Raw genomic sequence first — 16950 nt, 5'->3', positions numbered from 1 at the left:
GTTTCATAGTCTTTAAAAATCTCCACATCTCATGAATTGAACCAGTTTTATTTGACATGAAATCAGGCTATAGAGTTAACAGCATCATACTCATTAGTGTCAGACATTATATGACTCGAGCCAAGTTAATCATAGTGATAGTAATAATCAGTGTATAAGTGTTAGGATTTGTTGAGGGCAACATACAGAGGAAATAAAAACTATCAAAGGCTGATAGAGGACGTGTCAGCAAAGAGTCCTTCATCAGTCCTGCAAGAACTCCACTTCATCAGATTCCACATCAAAACCCCAAGTCCTCCACACCCTCAAACACCATCCCATGCTTAGAGTGAGGAGGAAGACAGGGATCCTCTGGGACCAGGAGGAGTCGGGGGTCTGTCTGAAGCTCCAGTGCCCTCTTCATGGAGCATCGTCATCAGGCCCTTTCTCCAACATCAACAAAACATCCTGACAAAAATATATGAGCCTGGTTACACAGCTTGAGGTACCCGTCTGTTCAGTTAGAGCTGAGACTGGTCATCTAGAGAGGTATTAATAATTAGAAGCTTCTAAGGAAAGAGAGAGAACAAGCCCTTCAACACCTCTAGACATGCAGAGAGGGTTTACTCCATGCCATCTCATCTCAACCCAATTTAACTATATTCAGCTTAATACTTCAAAATGCCTCTGGATTTTTTACTGATTATGTTTCTTGACAACATAAATAAGATATAAATATAGCTGGCTCCAGGCCAGATTCAACAGCTTCCTGATTAAAGGCCTGTTTGTTCTGGTTTTACACTGATCCTGATCCTGATAACAGCTAATTAACTGTTGGTCAAATTAACCTTTGTCTCTAAAAATAATGTTTCAAAATGCTCCCCCACTGCATAGCATACTGTGTTTCAGCTTCAGGGTCTGCTTCTTTAACAAAATTCTGACACCCCCAGAAGTTAAAGAAAGTCTAGAGTATTTACACCCACGCTAAGTGTTATGACATATGTCAGAGAGCTGCACCCCTGGTTGGAGAGTCAGATAGTGAAGTTGTACATCACAGAAAAGTTTGCAAAATCCACCGTCATGTACTTCTGAGCAGGTTTTTGTGTTGTACACAGCAAACACAACAACAATAGACGCTAAGAAGACTTAAAGACGAATGTCCAAGCCTCGTCAGCAGGAAGCAGCTAACACCTCTACGACAGATACATGGGAGGACGGCGTACAGCAGAGTGTGCTGGTGCTGTCTGTCATGAAGAGATAAAGGTGTGTTCAGTCATGTCTGGATGGCAGGAAACAGATGAAGAAAGATGGCAGTTCAGGCCTGTGTGAGGAGTGATGATATATTAGGAAGCAGCAGCTGCTCTGTCCTCCTCTGCGGTGACACACTCTGACTGATCTCAGTCCAGCCCCCGTCTCTCTGGGTCTTTTAGGTCTCTGGGTTGGGCGTGGCGAGCAGCGGCACATTGTCCCTCCTCCTCCTGCCCAGTGGGGGGCGTCTGTACTGCTCGCCGTCGGCCAGTGTCTGCGGCAGGGGCTTCCTCTTGCTCTCGGGCAGCAGCAGAATGGACAGCACGGCCAGCAGGGCCAGGGATGAGTAGACCACATGGTGCAGGAAGTAGCCATAGTGGTTCCTGAGGTCCATGAGTGGCGAGCTGAGGCGGCCTACACAGCCCAGGGCGAGGACGGCACCCACACCACTGCCCCTGCACAGACACATCACATCTGAGTGTTAGCTTAGCATAAAGACTGGAAACACGGGGAAACAGTTAGTTAATTTTAGATTGTTTCATCTGTACAAAAACCAGAGTGTAGAAGTGAAATTTATCCCTTCATAATCCACGCTGTAATTTCAGACTGATACCAGTTACTGATGGAAACTCCCTCTCTGCTCTGTCCTGAGTCATTCCTGCAGCTCTGAATGCATGACAACACCTTCAACATGTGGACAGATGTTCCCTCCAGAGCAATGAGAGAAGACAGAGTCAGTCATACCTGATGATGGTGGGCATGATCTCTGCAGTGAAGAGGATGCAGAGGGAGGCAGTGGCCTGAGAGGAGAACAGACCCAGCACAGAGAAAACTGTGATGGCCGTTTCACTGAGATCTGCAGGGAAAAAAAGAGTGTGTGGGGGGATTATTATGCATCACCCTGATCAAGTGCAGTGTTTTTATTCTCCAGCCTCAGATATTGATACCTGCTGATTTGAAATGAATCAACCTGCTCAGGCCTCCTTCACTAACAACGGACACAGAAGAGGAGCTCCCAAACACCTCCTCCACCCCCCCAGTCTGTGATGCATGATTAAAGTAGAGCCTGACACAGCTTTGACTTTGCTGCCTCTGCAGTGTCCTACATTAAGTCAGTGTCAGGCTCAGTTCCAGCCACATGGAGGCAACAGTGTACCTACATCAGACTTTTCCATGAGCTGAACCCATCTGGTTGTAATCTATTACACAACAAGGTCAGCGTGAGCCTCAGGGTGAATGATCTGATCTGACCCAGGCCTAACTAACTACCAGGGCCTGGTTTTTCAAAAGTAATCCGCTCTGATTTTGGATAACGGATTGGATCAAATCTTGAAAATGGGCTTTTCAAAAGAAAAAACGGATTATGTAATCGGATTAGATCACGTAATCCAATCTTGGTTTTGATCCGGATCAAACCTTTAGTTTGGGTTTTTTAGAACTTTTTAGTAGGATTGGGATCACCACTTTGATCCAAAAACTCTGGATTAATTTGATCCCATCAGAAGGGTGGATTCAGCGTGGATTTCAGGCCCAAAATATAATGAAACTTTAGAATTGTATCAAATAATACTATATTTGGATCATGCAGTATAACCTACAAGATATCCTGTTTATTCATAAGGTTTTAATTTGATTTGTTCATCCATCAGGCTACAATGATTAGGTAAGCTATAAGGTATTCAGCCTTTCAGTATAGGTCTACAGCAAAGTAGAAAGAGTTTGGCCTCATAAAATAATCTCCCAAACAACTGTCAATATTGACCACAAATAATATATTAATTTCTGTCATTAATTAATGTGTATTCATCACAATCAAAGATATTTTTGTTTTGTTTTTAGATTATTTTTAGTGATGCATGTGATGATAAAACAGAATAACAAAGCAATGGCATCACTGGTTTTTGAAATCCAAAACAAATCCAAATCAGAAATAAGTGTCTAACTATTGTGTCCCTTGTTGCTCATTCTGGCAGAATGCAGGAGGTTGGTCAGGGTCTCCAAGGGGCTCAGGTGCATTATTGTCAGCACACAGAGGGACATTGCGCTTGGTAGCGATGTTGTGCAGGACAATACAGGCAAGGGTTATGTTGCAGGCTTTCTGAGGTTCCTACATTGTGATTTCCTATCCTATTTGAGTGCTGGTTATCCAGATTTGGTGATCCTGAAAAGTTTCTATCTGGATCAGATTGATCCAATCCGACGTTGCTTTGAAAAACCGGCTCAAAAGTCAAATGGATTACGTGATCATGGATAGCAAAAAAAAGGATTACCAAATCCGGATTAAACCTTTTGAAAAACTGAGCCCAGGACTTTGCTGCTGATACAGGCGTCACATACCAGTTCTCTGACAGCAGGGGGTGAGTTCTGAGGGAGGGGGGAAGGGGGAATATTTAATATCTCTCCTTATTTAACTTTACACGTCCTCAGAAAAAACAACATCATCCTTACACTCCATGAGTCCCAGGAGGATCAGAGAGGCAAGCCCCGTCATCGTCATGGAGAGGAGCAGGATGCCACGGCGACCGCACCTGTCCACAGTCACCCAGAGCAGCAGCCAGGCCCCACCCCCTGCACACACAGACAGCAGGTACATCCAATAGAAGCTGGGGGCAGTGCCTCTGACGTCACCTCTGAAGGAGCTGTAGCAGTGACTGATACCGTGAGAGATGAATCTGAGGATGGACAAAGAGAGAGAGAGGTTTAAATAGAGAGGTGGAGGAAACACTCTGCAGTAGCAGCAAGATGATGAGGGATGACTTACGAAGTGAAGCCCAGCACACACATGTTCTTCCAGATGTTCCTGCTGTGGAAGAGCTCGGGGAAGGACAGGTGGGGGTGTGAGAATAGGGCCGACTCTGAGTCCAGCTCTGCAGAAAACAACCAGGACAAAAACAGGATTCCTCTGATTAATTAACAGCAGAGAGAAGAAAGACCAAAGCTGCTGCCTCATGTTCAGACACTGGTCCACACTGGAACCTGGTTTATCACAGATAGGTACTACAGGAGCTCTGCAGCAGAGAAACTACAACTATTTAATATGTTTATTTCATTCATGTATTAATAAACACTTTTTGTCTCTCTGTGGCAAGTTAGAAAAATCCATCCACTGATGAAGGCAGCAAAATACAGCTGAAAGCTCTGCAGCAATTAATAATAAATAACCATCATGTGTCATTAACTGTGGCTGCAGCCATGTTACACTGTGACATCAATCAGTCTTTAGCTGTTAATACAACAGTCATAGAACTTAATATCTGCTCACAAAGTTGCAGTAAAATGTTTCTGATCCTTCATTATTATTATTATTAAGTCAGCAAGCTGTAGGGCCTTTTCCTATCAGGCCTCCTTCCTCTGAAACAACCTCCCTATTGACATTAGACAGGCTGAATCTGATGAGAACTTACAACTCATCTTTCCGTCTTAACTTTCAGTTAGCACCTTATTCTGTTTCTTATTTCTGGTTTCTACCTGTTGCCACTGTACCATCACTGGGTTGGGTCAGTCTCAATGCATCAATTAAACTCAGTATTCAGTATAATCCATGTTAGATTACTGTAAACTGTCTTAAAATCACTGCATCACTCAAACTGTTTGTTTTCTCCCTCAGGCGGTTTGTTTCTTTCTCTGTCCTCTCTCTTCATCCCTAACTTCTGCTTTTTCGTCTCTCTCTCCTCTTCTGTCTCTTTCTGCAGGTATTTCTGCCTCTGGAGCTGTAGAGTCTGATCTGTGATGACAAGCCTCCTGCTGCTCCTATAATCCCAATCAACACCTGCTGTTATATTTAGAAATTATTATAATTATTGCGGGCGGCATAGTGGTGCAGAGGTTAGCACTGTTGCCTCACAGCAAGAAGGTTCCAGGTTTGAGCCCGGGGCTTTTCTGTGTGGAGTTTGCATGTTCTTCCTGTGCCCGCGTGGGCTCTCCCCAGGTACTCTGGCTTCCTCCCACAGTCCAAAGACATGCACGTTAGGTTAATTGGTGACTTTAAATTGCCCGTAGGTGCGAATGTGAGTGTGAATGGTTGTTTGTCTCGATGTGTTGGCCCTGCGATGGACTGGCGATCCATACAGGGTGTACCCTGCCTCTTGCCCAATGTCAGCTGGGATAGGCTCCAGCCTCCCCGCGACCCTTAACGGATAATTGGTATAAATGATGGATGGATGGATGGATAGTCTTATTGCTATTACTGTTATTACTATTATAACTGTCATTATTATCATTACAAATATTATTCACATTTCTATATGAAATCTGTATTATGCTATACCCGCCAACATTCATCGTGATGTTGGACTGATGACAAGTTTGTTGGCTTTTCTGTCAGATCCAAACATATCATTGTGAGTCTGTTACAACAGGAGCGACCTCCTCAGATATGAACATGTGAACATCCAGCTCAGATCATCATCTTTTACGCAGGAACTTCAAGTCTTTAATAAATAATGAGTCCTAATTGAGCCTCATTACCTCCTCCTGGTGCATGATAGGTGCTCATGTAGTGAGATGCAGAACAATAAGGAACATATTTATAATTAAGAACTCAGCTCTCAGGAACGTGAGGCACCTGTGAAGCTCTCGTCATCCCTCACGTCTCTGTTGGAGTTTCTTCTCTCGCTGAATGAGTTCATGTCTGCAGATCGCTCTGACAGAAGGAGCCAGCGAGGGGACTCTGGAAACACCCCGGGAATCCTGCAGGAGAGACAAACACAAACTGCACTCACTCTCTGATCTGACCTTTACCAACACATGAAGGATCAGTGCTGTGATCCAGATTAACTGCCTCCATGTGGAAAATAACCAAGTTATTTCTTAATCCACTCATATTAAAACCTGAAATTCATTGGCAGTAATCTGTCTATAATCTGTGTTTGATTTATTTGATTTGATTTAGAAACTTCAGTGAAAGGCTTATCTCGTAACAGAAAGTGGTCTAATGTGGTCTGACGTGACCTGAAAGGCTCAGGGTGACAGGGAGTCTAGGAATCAATACAGTCCAACAAAGCTTTCAGCAAGTCAGTCGACATCAAGACACTTTATCTGAAGACCATCAGGTTCCTTCGCTTCGAAAAACAAATCTCAAAGAAAGTTTTAATCGAATCATCCAAGTTGGACCAGTCCCAGCCTGGTCATCTGCGAACACGAACTGATGAAGCCTCTTGGATGAGAGGTGAAATGTCTTCTAGACTACAACTAAGTCCAGTTGCTTATGATTAAACTTTCCTTGGGATAACTATGACCTGGATGAATGAGAATATTCACAGGCTTGTTCGAAAAAATGCTTCTGATTCACATCAATAGGAACTCATACCCGTAGCTGAGGAACAGGGTCAGCGGGGCAGCCCCGGCTCCAAGCAGGCCCCTCCAGGACTGACAGCCCAGAGCCACGGCCAGCAGCAGCAGCTCTCCAGCCACGGTCATCAGGCCAGCCAACATGGTGACCAGGAGCCTCAGAGAGGGTTCACACAGCTCCAGACCTGACGCACAAAGACAGCAGATCCCAAGCAGATGTCCAGACTCAGACAGACTGTCAGCTCACACATGTTTCTGAGATTTCACACACAGTAAAGTTACTGCAGCAGGAGGAAAAACATCAGATCATCTCCATCTATCTCACTCAAACCAACACAGTGTATGTAAAGGTCAAAGGTCAAAGGTTAGATTACTCACGGGTGATGTACAGGGTGAGGTAGACTCCAGCACTGGCTGCAGCCAGACAGAAACGCATGACAATGAAGATGGAGGGGTACGGAGAGACGCACACCAGCACCCCAAACACCACCGTCAGGGTCAGGGAGGTCAGCAGAGCCTTAGACCTGCCCAGCCTGCACGCACGCGCACACACACACACACACACACACACACTTACTTAATCATTTTACACTTAATGGAAAACGTCAACTACTGCACTTCAAGTGGATTTAATTAAATCACAGGGATGTTAATTAATCTTTAACATCATAAAAACACATGAACAAACTGATTAAAATGAAAACCCAGGAAAATACAACCACAGAAACAAGAAAGAACAAGTGACAGGAACAGAAATAAAAGCTGTATGTAGTATAAGTGATACGTTTCATGCAGGTGCAGCATTTTGTTTCCTGTGTGTTCCCAGGAGACGGCATTAATTCACTAGTCTTAACAAACAGATGCTATGCTCAGTCTGTTAGCAAATTAATGAAGGCTGTTAGCTGATTAAACCGGCATCATCTCCCTCACAATGCTCCCACAACTGCAGTTTCCCCTGTGTGATTTTCACTCCGACAACTCAGCCGACACACACTGGATACATTAGGTCAATTATCTGAGGGTGTATCTGCTGAAATCAAACTGAATACAGCTGATGTTCTTCAGCTATCATCTGTGTTTCAGTCACTGTTCTGTTAACTGGTCTATCTAATGTTCTTCAGAGAGGAGACACTACATCTGTTGACCACCAGCTAACTAACTGACAGAGGAAACACACAGAGTGAATCTATAACTCAATGATCTGAACATTAACTCAGATACTAACTCTAACATGTCTCTGTCACTCTGAGGGTTGAAACTCTTGAGTCAGGAACAAATAGCTGCAGACAGATGGACATGTTCACATCTTGCATCACAGAAAGTATTCAGACCCCTTCACTCTGTAGTGTTGGAGGATTAACTGTCAGTCTGTTATCTCAGTAACCCATGATGATAACTGAAAACATGAAAAACAAAAACAGAATTATTCAAAATAAAAACCTGAAATCTCTCAGTCACTGTGTGTGTGTGTGTGTGTGTGTGTGTGTTTTTTTTTTTTTTTTTTTGTTTTTTTTTAACCTGTCTGCAGCATAGCCCAGACCCAGACAGCCAGTCAGGACACCCAGGATGAAACACACCTCCTCCACTGGGACCAGCCAATACTGACCACACACCAGATCCCACTGGACACACAAGGGAGGGGGAAACACAAAAAAACAACAGGTAAACATCAGAGAAACAGCAGGTAAAGAACAGGCAGAATCAGTAAATACATTCATTCATTTGTTTCACTCATGGTAATGAGGAGAAACTGATTAATAATCGATATAAACTCTAATGACATTTAAAGCAGCAGAGAGAAGAAAAATCAAATTTCATATAATTTCAAATCAAGTTTCAATAAAAATGTTTTAATGAATCTACTATTTATTCTCCTGTTTTACCTGTGAACTGGTTATTATCATTAAACTCATGAAGGAAAGTAGAAACCCACAAAGCTTGCACACACTTTACAGCTGGCCGTGAACAATAATAATAATAATCATTATTATTATTATTAGTAGTAGTAGTAGTAATAGTAGTGGTGGTGGTGGTAGAAGTAGTAGTAGTGGTAGTAGTAGTATTTCAGGTGTTATGTGTCCAGATTTGAAGACAACAAAAATATACTGTTTCTTTCTAATCTTCTGTTTGAAGATTAATACCATTAAGATAAGATAAAATAAGATAATCCTTTATTAGCCCCACAATGGGGAAATTTACATTACTGAGACAAATTAAAACTGATCTATTTACTTACTTTGACTCAAGTTTATTTACATTACATTATATCTTAAAACCACTGTTGGTCCAAACTGCAGAAAAAAGTTTATCAAATAAAAACTGACTTTTTATTTCAGAAAATTACTTCTCAGAGAAAATCTGTTCCTGGTCAGTTGTGGATGTGGTTTAACTGTTGTAGTGGTTTTTCCATGAGGATCACTTCTGCTCAATAATTCTGGCTCAGATCTGAGAACTGTATGACTGAATGTGTACTCCTGACAGTCAGCTGTAACAGTGGTATTACTGTCTGGTCAGATGTTATAAAGCAGTGCAGCCTCATAGAAACAAAGAGAAACTGAGATATCTGCTCTCAGATCTGAGGTTTAATCACATTAAGTCGAGCCAGTGATTTACAGTAACAGCTAAGCTACTGTCACTGACTGCTGCTGCTGATAGCAAAACCATTTCACCATCTACAGGGAGAGGGGGCTGATATATATAGGCCTAGATAATCTGAGCCTGACACATTATATCAGCTGTAACCAGGTAAAGGGTTCATACAGGTGGAGTCATACAGGTAGAATGGTCTGATGACACAAAGAGGGAAAATGCACACAGACGAGTTTATCAGCTCCTCAGACCAGTTTGGTGACTGTGGCTCGAGCACAGGTCGGTGCCTACAGATATATTTAAACAGGAACTCTGCCTCTCTGGATGAACTGAGACTTCACAGGGACACCACAGGTTAAAGGACGGTGACAGAGAAAACTTTAATACCTGACTTCATTATATTGATGCAAAGATCCTATAAGAACAGGTAAATCAGCTGCTTATTGATTGGTCATATTTCCCTCCAGGGCCTGATACATCCATATATAAATAAGAGAGCTCTTCTGACAGGAGGAAGATGTATGATGTTTGTATCAGAGACAATCAGTGTACTGGTCCTAAAGTGACAAAGTGTTCATTGACTGAGGTGAAGCTGATGAGAAAACTTCCTGCTCCCTGCCTCCTGAGAAGCAGCTCTGGAGAAACTGACAGAGTCAAACACATCTGTGTCTGAGGGATGAAGAAGACTGTGAGCTTCCTCTTCCTCTACACAAATCAAATGTTTCCTGGCAGTGTGTCCTCAGCTGCAGTGGTATGAATGGATTACCAGAGAGCTACCCTGATACCACAGACCCAAGGACTGGGCGTGGTTTCTATGTCAGAGGGCAGAGGAATGAAAACACACAGAGACACCAGCTGCCCAGATCAGAGGTCTTATACTGAGATCCAGGTCTGAACTACAACTGATCTGAGGACCAGCAGTCTAACAGCTCCTGGGTACTTCACCCTCTAACAGTAGTGACTGTGGTTAAACCTCCCTGACTCTGTTGATACAGGTTCAGGTACAGGCTGATGTTTTCAGGAGACACAGCTCTGTTAAATATTAGTAAATATTAGCTTGAGTTTACCATCACACTACTGTCACAGAAAATCACTACATTACCCACAATTCAACTGGACCTCTGACAGTCAGGTGCTACACTGGGGTGTGTTTTCTTAGAAGATGCTAATGCATCAACAAGGAGGAGTTGTCACAACAATCCCCATCGCCACACAAGCACAACAAAACTATGGGACTTAAGGAAATTAGAAACTATGATGGATCACAGAGGATCCATGTCCCTGGATCGGTACAGCAGCAGTTTACAGTCAGTGGACTGAGATATAAAGACTGTGGTCTGGTCCTTCAAAGCCTCAGAGCCTCAGACATGTGCAGCTGTATCAGACACTGCAGACTGCACACTCAGCAACGCGATAAAAACAGAAACAGACTTCAGACCACAACAGAAAGCCAAAGAAAAGAAACAGTGAACCAGGACCAGACCCAGAGAGAACAGGAGGACCTGGGCCAAAAACAGACAGCTCAGGAGGACCCGGGTCGAACCATACCTCAGTGACGATGTTGTTCCTCAGCCCCTCAGTAACGTTGTAGTCCCAGCCAGACTCACAGTCCACCACAGCCGTCTGGCTCCCGTTCACGTATTGCTTACACTGGGACGGGCCCCCGCCCTCCCCCAGCCTCTCCCTCTTCTCCCAGGGGAGGGAGGTGTTCAATGCCTCTAGGGACAGCAGGGGCCCTGGCAGGTGGCAATGGTGGGGCGGGGACAGGGTGATGAGGGGGTCTGAGGAGAGCAGGAAGGCCAGGAACAGGTTGGGCAGGATGGAGAGAGCGATCAGCACCCGCTGCTTCTTCCTGCCCAGAGCCAGCACCATCACCTCCCCTGTGGGAGGCAGTGAGGGAGGGGCGGGGAGGGAGGAGGAGGACGGGGCCGGGGAGGAGGGCACAGGGGAGGAGGGGAGGGATGGAGGGGGAGCAGGGCATGGGGAGGGGGACACCACTGGGGGTGAGTCTGGGGATGTCATCATCGGGGGGTTGGAGGTGGAGGTGAGTGAGGGGGGAGATGGGGGAGGGCTCTGTGGGAGGAAAAAGAGGAACAGAATTATTCTACAGTTTAAAATGTTCAGACAGGACTGACATGGTTCAGGTCTGATGTGGTTCAGGTCTGTCCCAGGATACATTAACAGGACCTGGACTAAATTGTGTCTGTTTTCTCTTTGACTCTGATAACAGAGTGGAGTCAAAGGCCTAATCCAGTCTAACTAGGACTAATCCAGTCTAACTCTGTCCTTGCCCTGTTCTAGCCCTATCTAGCCTGGTCTATCCCAGTCTAAACCAGCCTGGTCCTGTCCTAGCCCTGTTCTAACCCTGTCCTGGCCTGGTCTAGTCCTGTTCTAACCTGTGCTAACCCTGTCCTAACCCTAATTAGTCCTGTCCTAACCTGTGCTAACCCTATCAAGTCCCATTCTAACCTGGTCAAGCCAAGTGTACCTGGTCCTGTTCTAACCCTGTTCTTGTGGACCTGGTCCTGTTCTAACCCTTTCCTGGTGGACCTAGTCCAATCCTGGTGGACCTGGTCCAGCAGCTAGTGTTCCTGTGTTTCCTGACACATGAAGTCTTAAAGAGGAATCCCAGAGAGTTATATAAGAGTTTTAACAGAGGGGTGTGGGGTGTAACACCCACCGGGGGCCGGCTGGCCTCAGTGGAGGAACCGAACAACAGAGGTGGTGTGAATGGAACAACGCGGTAATATACCGGGAGGAACTAACGCAGCTGGGCCAGCCGATCACACTTGCTCCGCCAGACCGCTCAGACACGGCTGTCGTTACAAGTACTCCGTTACTTACTCCGTTCAAACGTGATTAAATGTGTAACGTCGCCTTGTGCACACGTCCAAACATTGCGGGCTGAGGGGGGAGGCTCAGCGGACACTCTTCTCCGCAGTCACCGCGTCTCCTCCGCGCCTCCGTCCGTTACCGACATGTCCGTTCCGGAGAAGTGTCGTAGTCTTTGACAAACACAACAAATGGACACCGGACCGTCGTTAGTCTCGAGCACGGTGAACCCTCCGCTGCCTGGAGATGTGAGGATGTCCGCCGGTGGATGCGACGCCGCTGTCCTACCCTCTGCTACCGTCTCCGCCCGCCGACATTACCCTCGGTCATCACACCGTGTCCGACTTTACCTCAAAGGAAAACGCGCCGTGGCTCCGCCGGCGGAGGACAAAGAGCGGCTGGAAAACTGCACCAGGAGAAGGCTGTTTAAAGGGGCGAGAGGCTCCGGAACACCTCGACAAAACCCGGCTAAATCCGTCAGAGCGACGTCCCCTCGGCTCACTGCGGACAAAGATCGTTTATAAAGACGATTCATCACTCTGTACTCACTACACAGGCTGGAGTTACAGGGGCCGATCACTTGATTACACCGATCAAACACCTCCACACAATTCATGGCCGTCCAGACTACATACCATTGGATATGATGGTTTTTAAAGATAAGCGATGAAACCATTTGTTTTTATTTGTTTTGTCTGACTGTGAAATGTTGGTTTGGCAGAAACGACTATTAGAAACTTTAACAGTTTTTATTATTGTTTGACATTCAGATCAGAGAATTAATTACTTTTAAAAAATAGACAGTGTGTATTAATTTATAATAAGAATAATAATTAGTTTGAGGCCTATCAGCGATCAGTCTAATTGATTATTCAGTCTCTCACTGTGATCAGATTTGTTCATGCTATTTGAACAGATAACTTTGATAATGCCTCTCTGATCTGTTGATGCTTCATATTTAAGTTTTACACATTTTTGTCATTTATATAATTTATTTTTGCTACAGTTAAATAAAGTCTGCATAAAAGAAGCAGTGTGAACACTGTGACTTTTAAACCTCTTTGCTTTGAGCCTGTTTCAGACTGAACAGAAGACAGAACCAGTGTTTCTGAAAAATACAATGTACAGTAAATGTTTGGTTTTATTACAGTAATGAGTTTTCACACTTAGAGAAAGGGTAAAACATCAACAACAAACAACAACCTGGTGGTTGACAGGATCCGTGTCAGAGTGAGACCTCTGTCCTTAGTGTGCCGTCTGCTACAGGAGGACTACATCTGCCGTATGGTGGAGCCATAAATCAGACCAGGGACAGGTCCAGGTCTCTGCAACTCCACGGTACAGGCTGGTTTTCATCATCAGTATCAACGAGATAAGAAAGGAGATAAATGTTTCACACAGTTTATATTAGATATTTTTATTAATCTGCTGCAACTGAGTCTAACAGATTCACTGAGAAGCAAATTCACCTTCACTGCAGATCAACATGAGCCAGTTTATCCTCTCTGGTCCTGAAGAGGGAAACTAAAACTGGTTTGCTTCAGTGAAATAATAATAAATCAAGTTGAGTTGAATGAGCAGGAAAAAGAAACAGATTCTGGCTATTTAAGGTTTCCAGTCTTGTTACAGGACAATGTGCTTGTCACAGAGGAAACTGTAGCAGCTGCTTCACCTGCTATCATGATCTCCACTGGTTTCAGCTGAGCTACACAGTCTGTCCTCATGGAGGCAGCAGTTTGGTCATGGTTTGACACTGAGTCACAGAGGACGACTGAGACTGAGACTTGTTTTATTTTAACTGTCCAATGATGGCTGCCACGTCCATCTACACCCTGACCTGACAGATGACCTGTCTCCTGACACAGAGCATCTGTCACTGCAGGGCTCTGACTTATTGATTATGATTTAAACTGTGTGGTGGGAACTTGAAGCTCTGATCTCAGAGCTGTGAACATGTCTGAGAGTGGAAGTGATGAAACAGAGGAATAAAGTGAATGTTTCTGCTGTTTGGTTCTATTCTGTTTGGATCTGTGAGTGCCGCAGCTGTGAGAGCCTCAGTCCAGCAGGCTGTGGGGCTGTGGGGGGATTCAGTCGGAAGGGCTGTGGGGCTGTGGGGGAGTTCAAATTGGTGTGTTGAGTAACGTGGAAGAGATTAGGTGAAACACAGTCTTTCTTCACTCTGTGGAGATGTTGCAGTCCTGGGACCACAGATTGCCCCACACGACGCTGCAGGACATTTCAACAGACTCGGTCACAAACAAGTCATGATGAAGCTCAGAGGAGACGACGGTCTGTGACAGCCTTCATCTGTTAAAGTCTGATCGGAGCACTGTGCACACTGTCCTGTGTCCTAATCTGTAATCTAAAGAGAGATGTGTTGCCAGTGTTTTATTGTTTCTGAATAAAGACAACTTGTCGACCTGTGTCCATTCTGCTTCATCTGGTTTTTGTTCCTAATAAAACAGATCAGAGAACAGAGATTAGGTGGAGAAAAAAAAATCTGAATCTGAGTGAAAAAGGAAAAAGAAACTGAAGTGTTTCAGCCTGAACAGTTGTTCTGACACAAATGTTTAAATTATATGACTTTAGTTTTGGGTGAAAATAAATTAAAACTATGTCTTTCTTGTTGCCCCCCCTCCTGCCCATCCTGCCCCCCTCCTATCTCTGTGTCCCTTCAGTACCATCACAGCCACAGGAAGGCCCTGACAGCCCCAAACACTGATACTATCTCTGCTCCTCGTCTCCGTCCTCCACTGTGTCGAAATCTCGCCTATCCCACAAAGGGAAACCGCTGGTGAACAACGGTCCAGAGCCCGGCGTCCGTTTCTGTGGTCGACTGACTGCTCAGGCTAAATAACGTGGCAGGTGCACGACAAAGTACGATGATGGAGGATCACTGAGAAAACTCTGATAGATTCATAGTCAGGATCAGACCACAGCTTCATCAAGGTACACACTTTTATTGATTTATTTAAGAAAATATTTCACCATAAATTTATAAAACACATTCAACAACATTAGAGGTGAAATCTTTACAATCTGAGTCACAATCATTTCAAGTAATCTCACAGAGTTAGAGTCTTTGACAGAGAGAGACTTAGATTTCAGTGAATCCTCCACAAACCACAGGTTGTTGTGAAACTCTGTTGGGCAACAACACTTACAATCATCTCTGCCCCTGACAAGAAGTACCAGGTAGACGATCAGGAAATGTTTTTCAAATCAAATCAGAGAGTGGATTACACATGTAGGAGGACAATGCCTTCAGGAGCTCAGAAATATGAGTTACTCTGTGCTCCCTGAGTTTATTTGGAGCTCAGACCCACCAACAGTATATAACACAACACAAGCTCTAGGGTCATAGGTCAAATCTGACCCAGAGACATTTGATGTTTTAATATCTGAAAATGTGATTTCCCAATAGTAAAAGTTGTTTCTGTTCACTCTGATCTGTGATGAGTTGGAGGGCGGTGTCTTTAAGCTTCACTGAACCAAAGCATGACAGCAAAGTGTGGACAAACAGTTAAAGCTGAACATGTTTGACAATAAAAACTACAAACCACCAGGTTCTGGTCTCAGATACTGGACTCCCCAGCTGCTCCGTCCTCGGCTCCCTGCAGGTGTCGCTGTGACAGGATGTGTTTCAGAGTGTCCAGCTCCTGGGTCAGCTGTCCAATCCTCAGCTGCAGCTTCTGGTTCTCCTCCTGCAGCTGCAGGGCCCTCTGCTGGGTCAGCAGGATCCTCCTCCGGGCCTTGTCCCGGCTCTTCCTCACAGCGATGTTGTTCCTTTCCCGCCTCAGCCTGTACTCAGCGCTGTCCTTGCTGATGCTCCTCTTGGTGACAGGGGCCTTCAGGGTGGGCAGGAGAAAGGGGGAGAAGTCCTGGAGGTCAGAGACACCAGTTCAGGACCAGATCAAACAGTTTTCATCAGGCTCAGCTCAGACACCTAGGCCTCACCTGCTGAGAGCCACCGTGGCTCTGGTGGTGGGTGGAGCTCACTGAGTTGGAGGCATTCCCCAGACAGGAAGCGGAGTACGGCAGGTAGGACAGGCCCATCATCTGCTCGGCCAACCGGTCCTCGCCACCCCCCCTCATCATCCCCTGAGACTGGCTGTACGGGATCACATCCATCTGGGCCAGCTGAGCCGAGGACTGACCCGGGCCCACAGGGGTCAAGTGGGCCTGACCCGGGTACGAGCTCACCCACTCCTGGATGACAGAGGATGGCCTGGAATCAGACATCTGGACCGGATCAGGACCAGACGCATCAGAGTTTATATGAAGAGAAAATACTGTCATCAGCAAGATAAACGTTTTTTGACAGTAAATTAACAGTAAATAAAATCTGAAATTACTGGTAAATTAATCTTTTAGTCATGTACTTTTTGATAATTAATAATTGTATGTTTATGAGCAAAATAAAATTAGTGGTTCCAGCTCCACATGGCTAAATATTTCCTGGAAATGTCAACTATTGGAAACTGAGTTCCAGAAAACTTTTATAGACAGAAATAATGAATCAGTAAATTGATGAACTGATCAACAGATTAATGACAATAATAAAATAATTGTCAGATGCAGCTTCAACACAAAAGATACAACACAGAGAAAAATAATAAATCTAAATGTACATGATTGTTTCAGTTTCTTCCTCATCAGACAGAAATGCTCAGATCAACTCTGATTATTATCATTAATTATGTTATGTTCTGTTAACACAGAATTAAACAGTTTATTTTAAGCTGATTGATCTTTTTAAATTTATCATCCTGATTAACTTTATCAAGAGTTTAACAGTGTGTTAGTTTAAACAACAGTAGGACAAAGTAGTGATGAGACTCACCATGACTTCAGACTTCAGGATCCTGGACTCGGTCTGAGACTCAGAGTCAGAGGAGGCAGGTAGACTCTGATGGTGATGATGATGGTCGCTCCATCACTTCCTCTCTCTCTCTCTCTCTCTCTCTCTCTCTCTCTCTCACACACACACACACACACACACACACTGTAAAT

General features: G+C 44.7%; 2 protein-coding genes across 4 annotated transcripts; both read right to left on the bottom strand.

Moving 5' to 3' along the window:
• Nucleotides 1-32: 32 nt before the first annotated feature.
• slc22a17 (solute carrier family 22 member 17) lies at nt 33-14565 on the bottom strand. Of its 2 annotated transcripts, XM_018698173.2 has the most exons (11): nt 13407-14564; nt 11950-13282; nt 10654-11178; nt 8035-8138; nt 6895-7049; nt 6536-6701; nt 5792-5916; nt 3989-4094; nt 3676-3899; nt 1972-2083; nt 33-1682 (listed from the first exon to the last, which is right to left on the bottom strand). In XM_018698173.2, the coding sequence occupies exons 3-11, from the start codon at nt 11128-11130 to the stop codon at nt 1406-1408; spliced, it is 1746 nt and encodes a 581-aa protein (XP_018553689.1). In that variant the 5' UTR covers nt 11131-11178; nt 11950-13282; nt 13407-14564; the 3' UTR covers nt 33-1405. The 2 variants fall into 2 exon arrangements, with proteins under 2 accessions (XP_018553689.1, XP_050922968.1); XM_051067011.1 differs by having other exon boundaries at nt 11786-14565.
• A 316-nt stretch (nt 14566-14881) lies between these two features.
• On the bottom strand, nt 14882-16894 carry cebp1 (CCAAT/enhancer binding protein (C/EBP) 1). Of its 2 annotated transcripts, none has more exons than XM_018698172.2 (3): nt 16781-16894; nt 15895-16179; nt 14882-15818 (listed from the first exon to the last, which is right to left on the bottom strand). In XM_018698172.2, the coding sequence occupies exons 1-3, from the start codon at nt 16781-16783 to the stop codon at nt 15513-15515; spliced, it is 594 nt and encodes a 197-aa protein (XP_018553688.1). In that variant the 5' UTR covers nt 16784-16894; the 3' UTR covers nt 14882-15512. The 2 variants fall into 2 exon arrangements, with proteins under 2 accessions (XP_018553688.1, XP_050922969.1); XM_051067012.1 differs by having other exon boundaries at nt 14882-15785.
• Between the last annotated feature and the right edge of the window lie 56 nt (nt 16895-16950).

Source organism: Lates calcarifer, linkage group LG24, assembly GCF_001640805.2.
Source record: "Lates calcarifer isolate ASB-BC8 linkage group LG24, TLL_Latcal_v3, whole genome shotgun sequence".
NCBI classification, from domain to species: Eukaryota; Metazoa; Chordata; class Actinopteri; family Centropomidae; genus Lates; species Lates calcarifer.
This window is presented reverse-complemented; position numbering and strand designations above follow the sequence as displayed.

What these genes read in the sequence shown, in the direction of transcription:
- slc22a17 (XM_051067011.1), bottom strand. Translation starts at nt 11,130, where the DNA reads ATGATGACATCCCCAGACTCACCCCCAGTGGTGTCCCCCTCCCCATGC. An exon ending in CCTCACCCTGTACATCACCC is followed by an intron (nt 6,702 to 6,894) that starts GTGAGTAATCTA and finishes TTTGTGCGTCAG; the next exon opens with GTCTGGAGCTGTGTGAACCC. An exon ending in GGATGACGAGAGCTTCACAG is followed by an intron (nt 4,095 to 5,791) that starts GTGCCTCACGTT and finishes TGTTTTCTGCAG; the next exon opens with AGCTGGACTCAGAGTCGGCC.
- cebp1 (XM_018698172.2), bottom strand. An exon ending in GCCACGGTGGCTCTCAGCAG is followed by an intron (nt 15,819 to 15,894) that starts GTGAGGCCTAGG and finishes TCTGACCTCCAG; the next exon opens with GACTTCTCCCCCTTTCTCCT.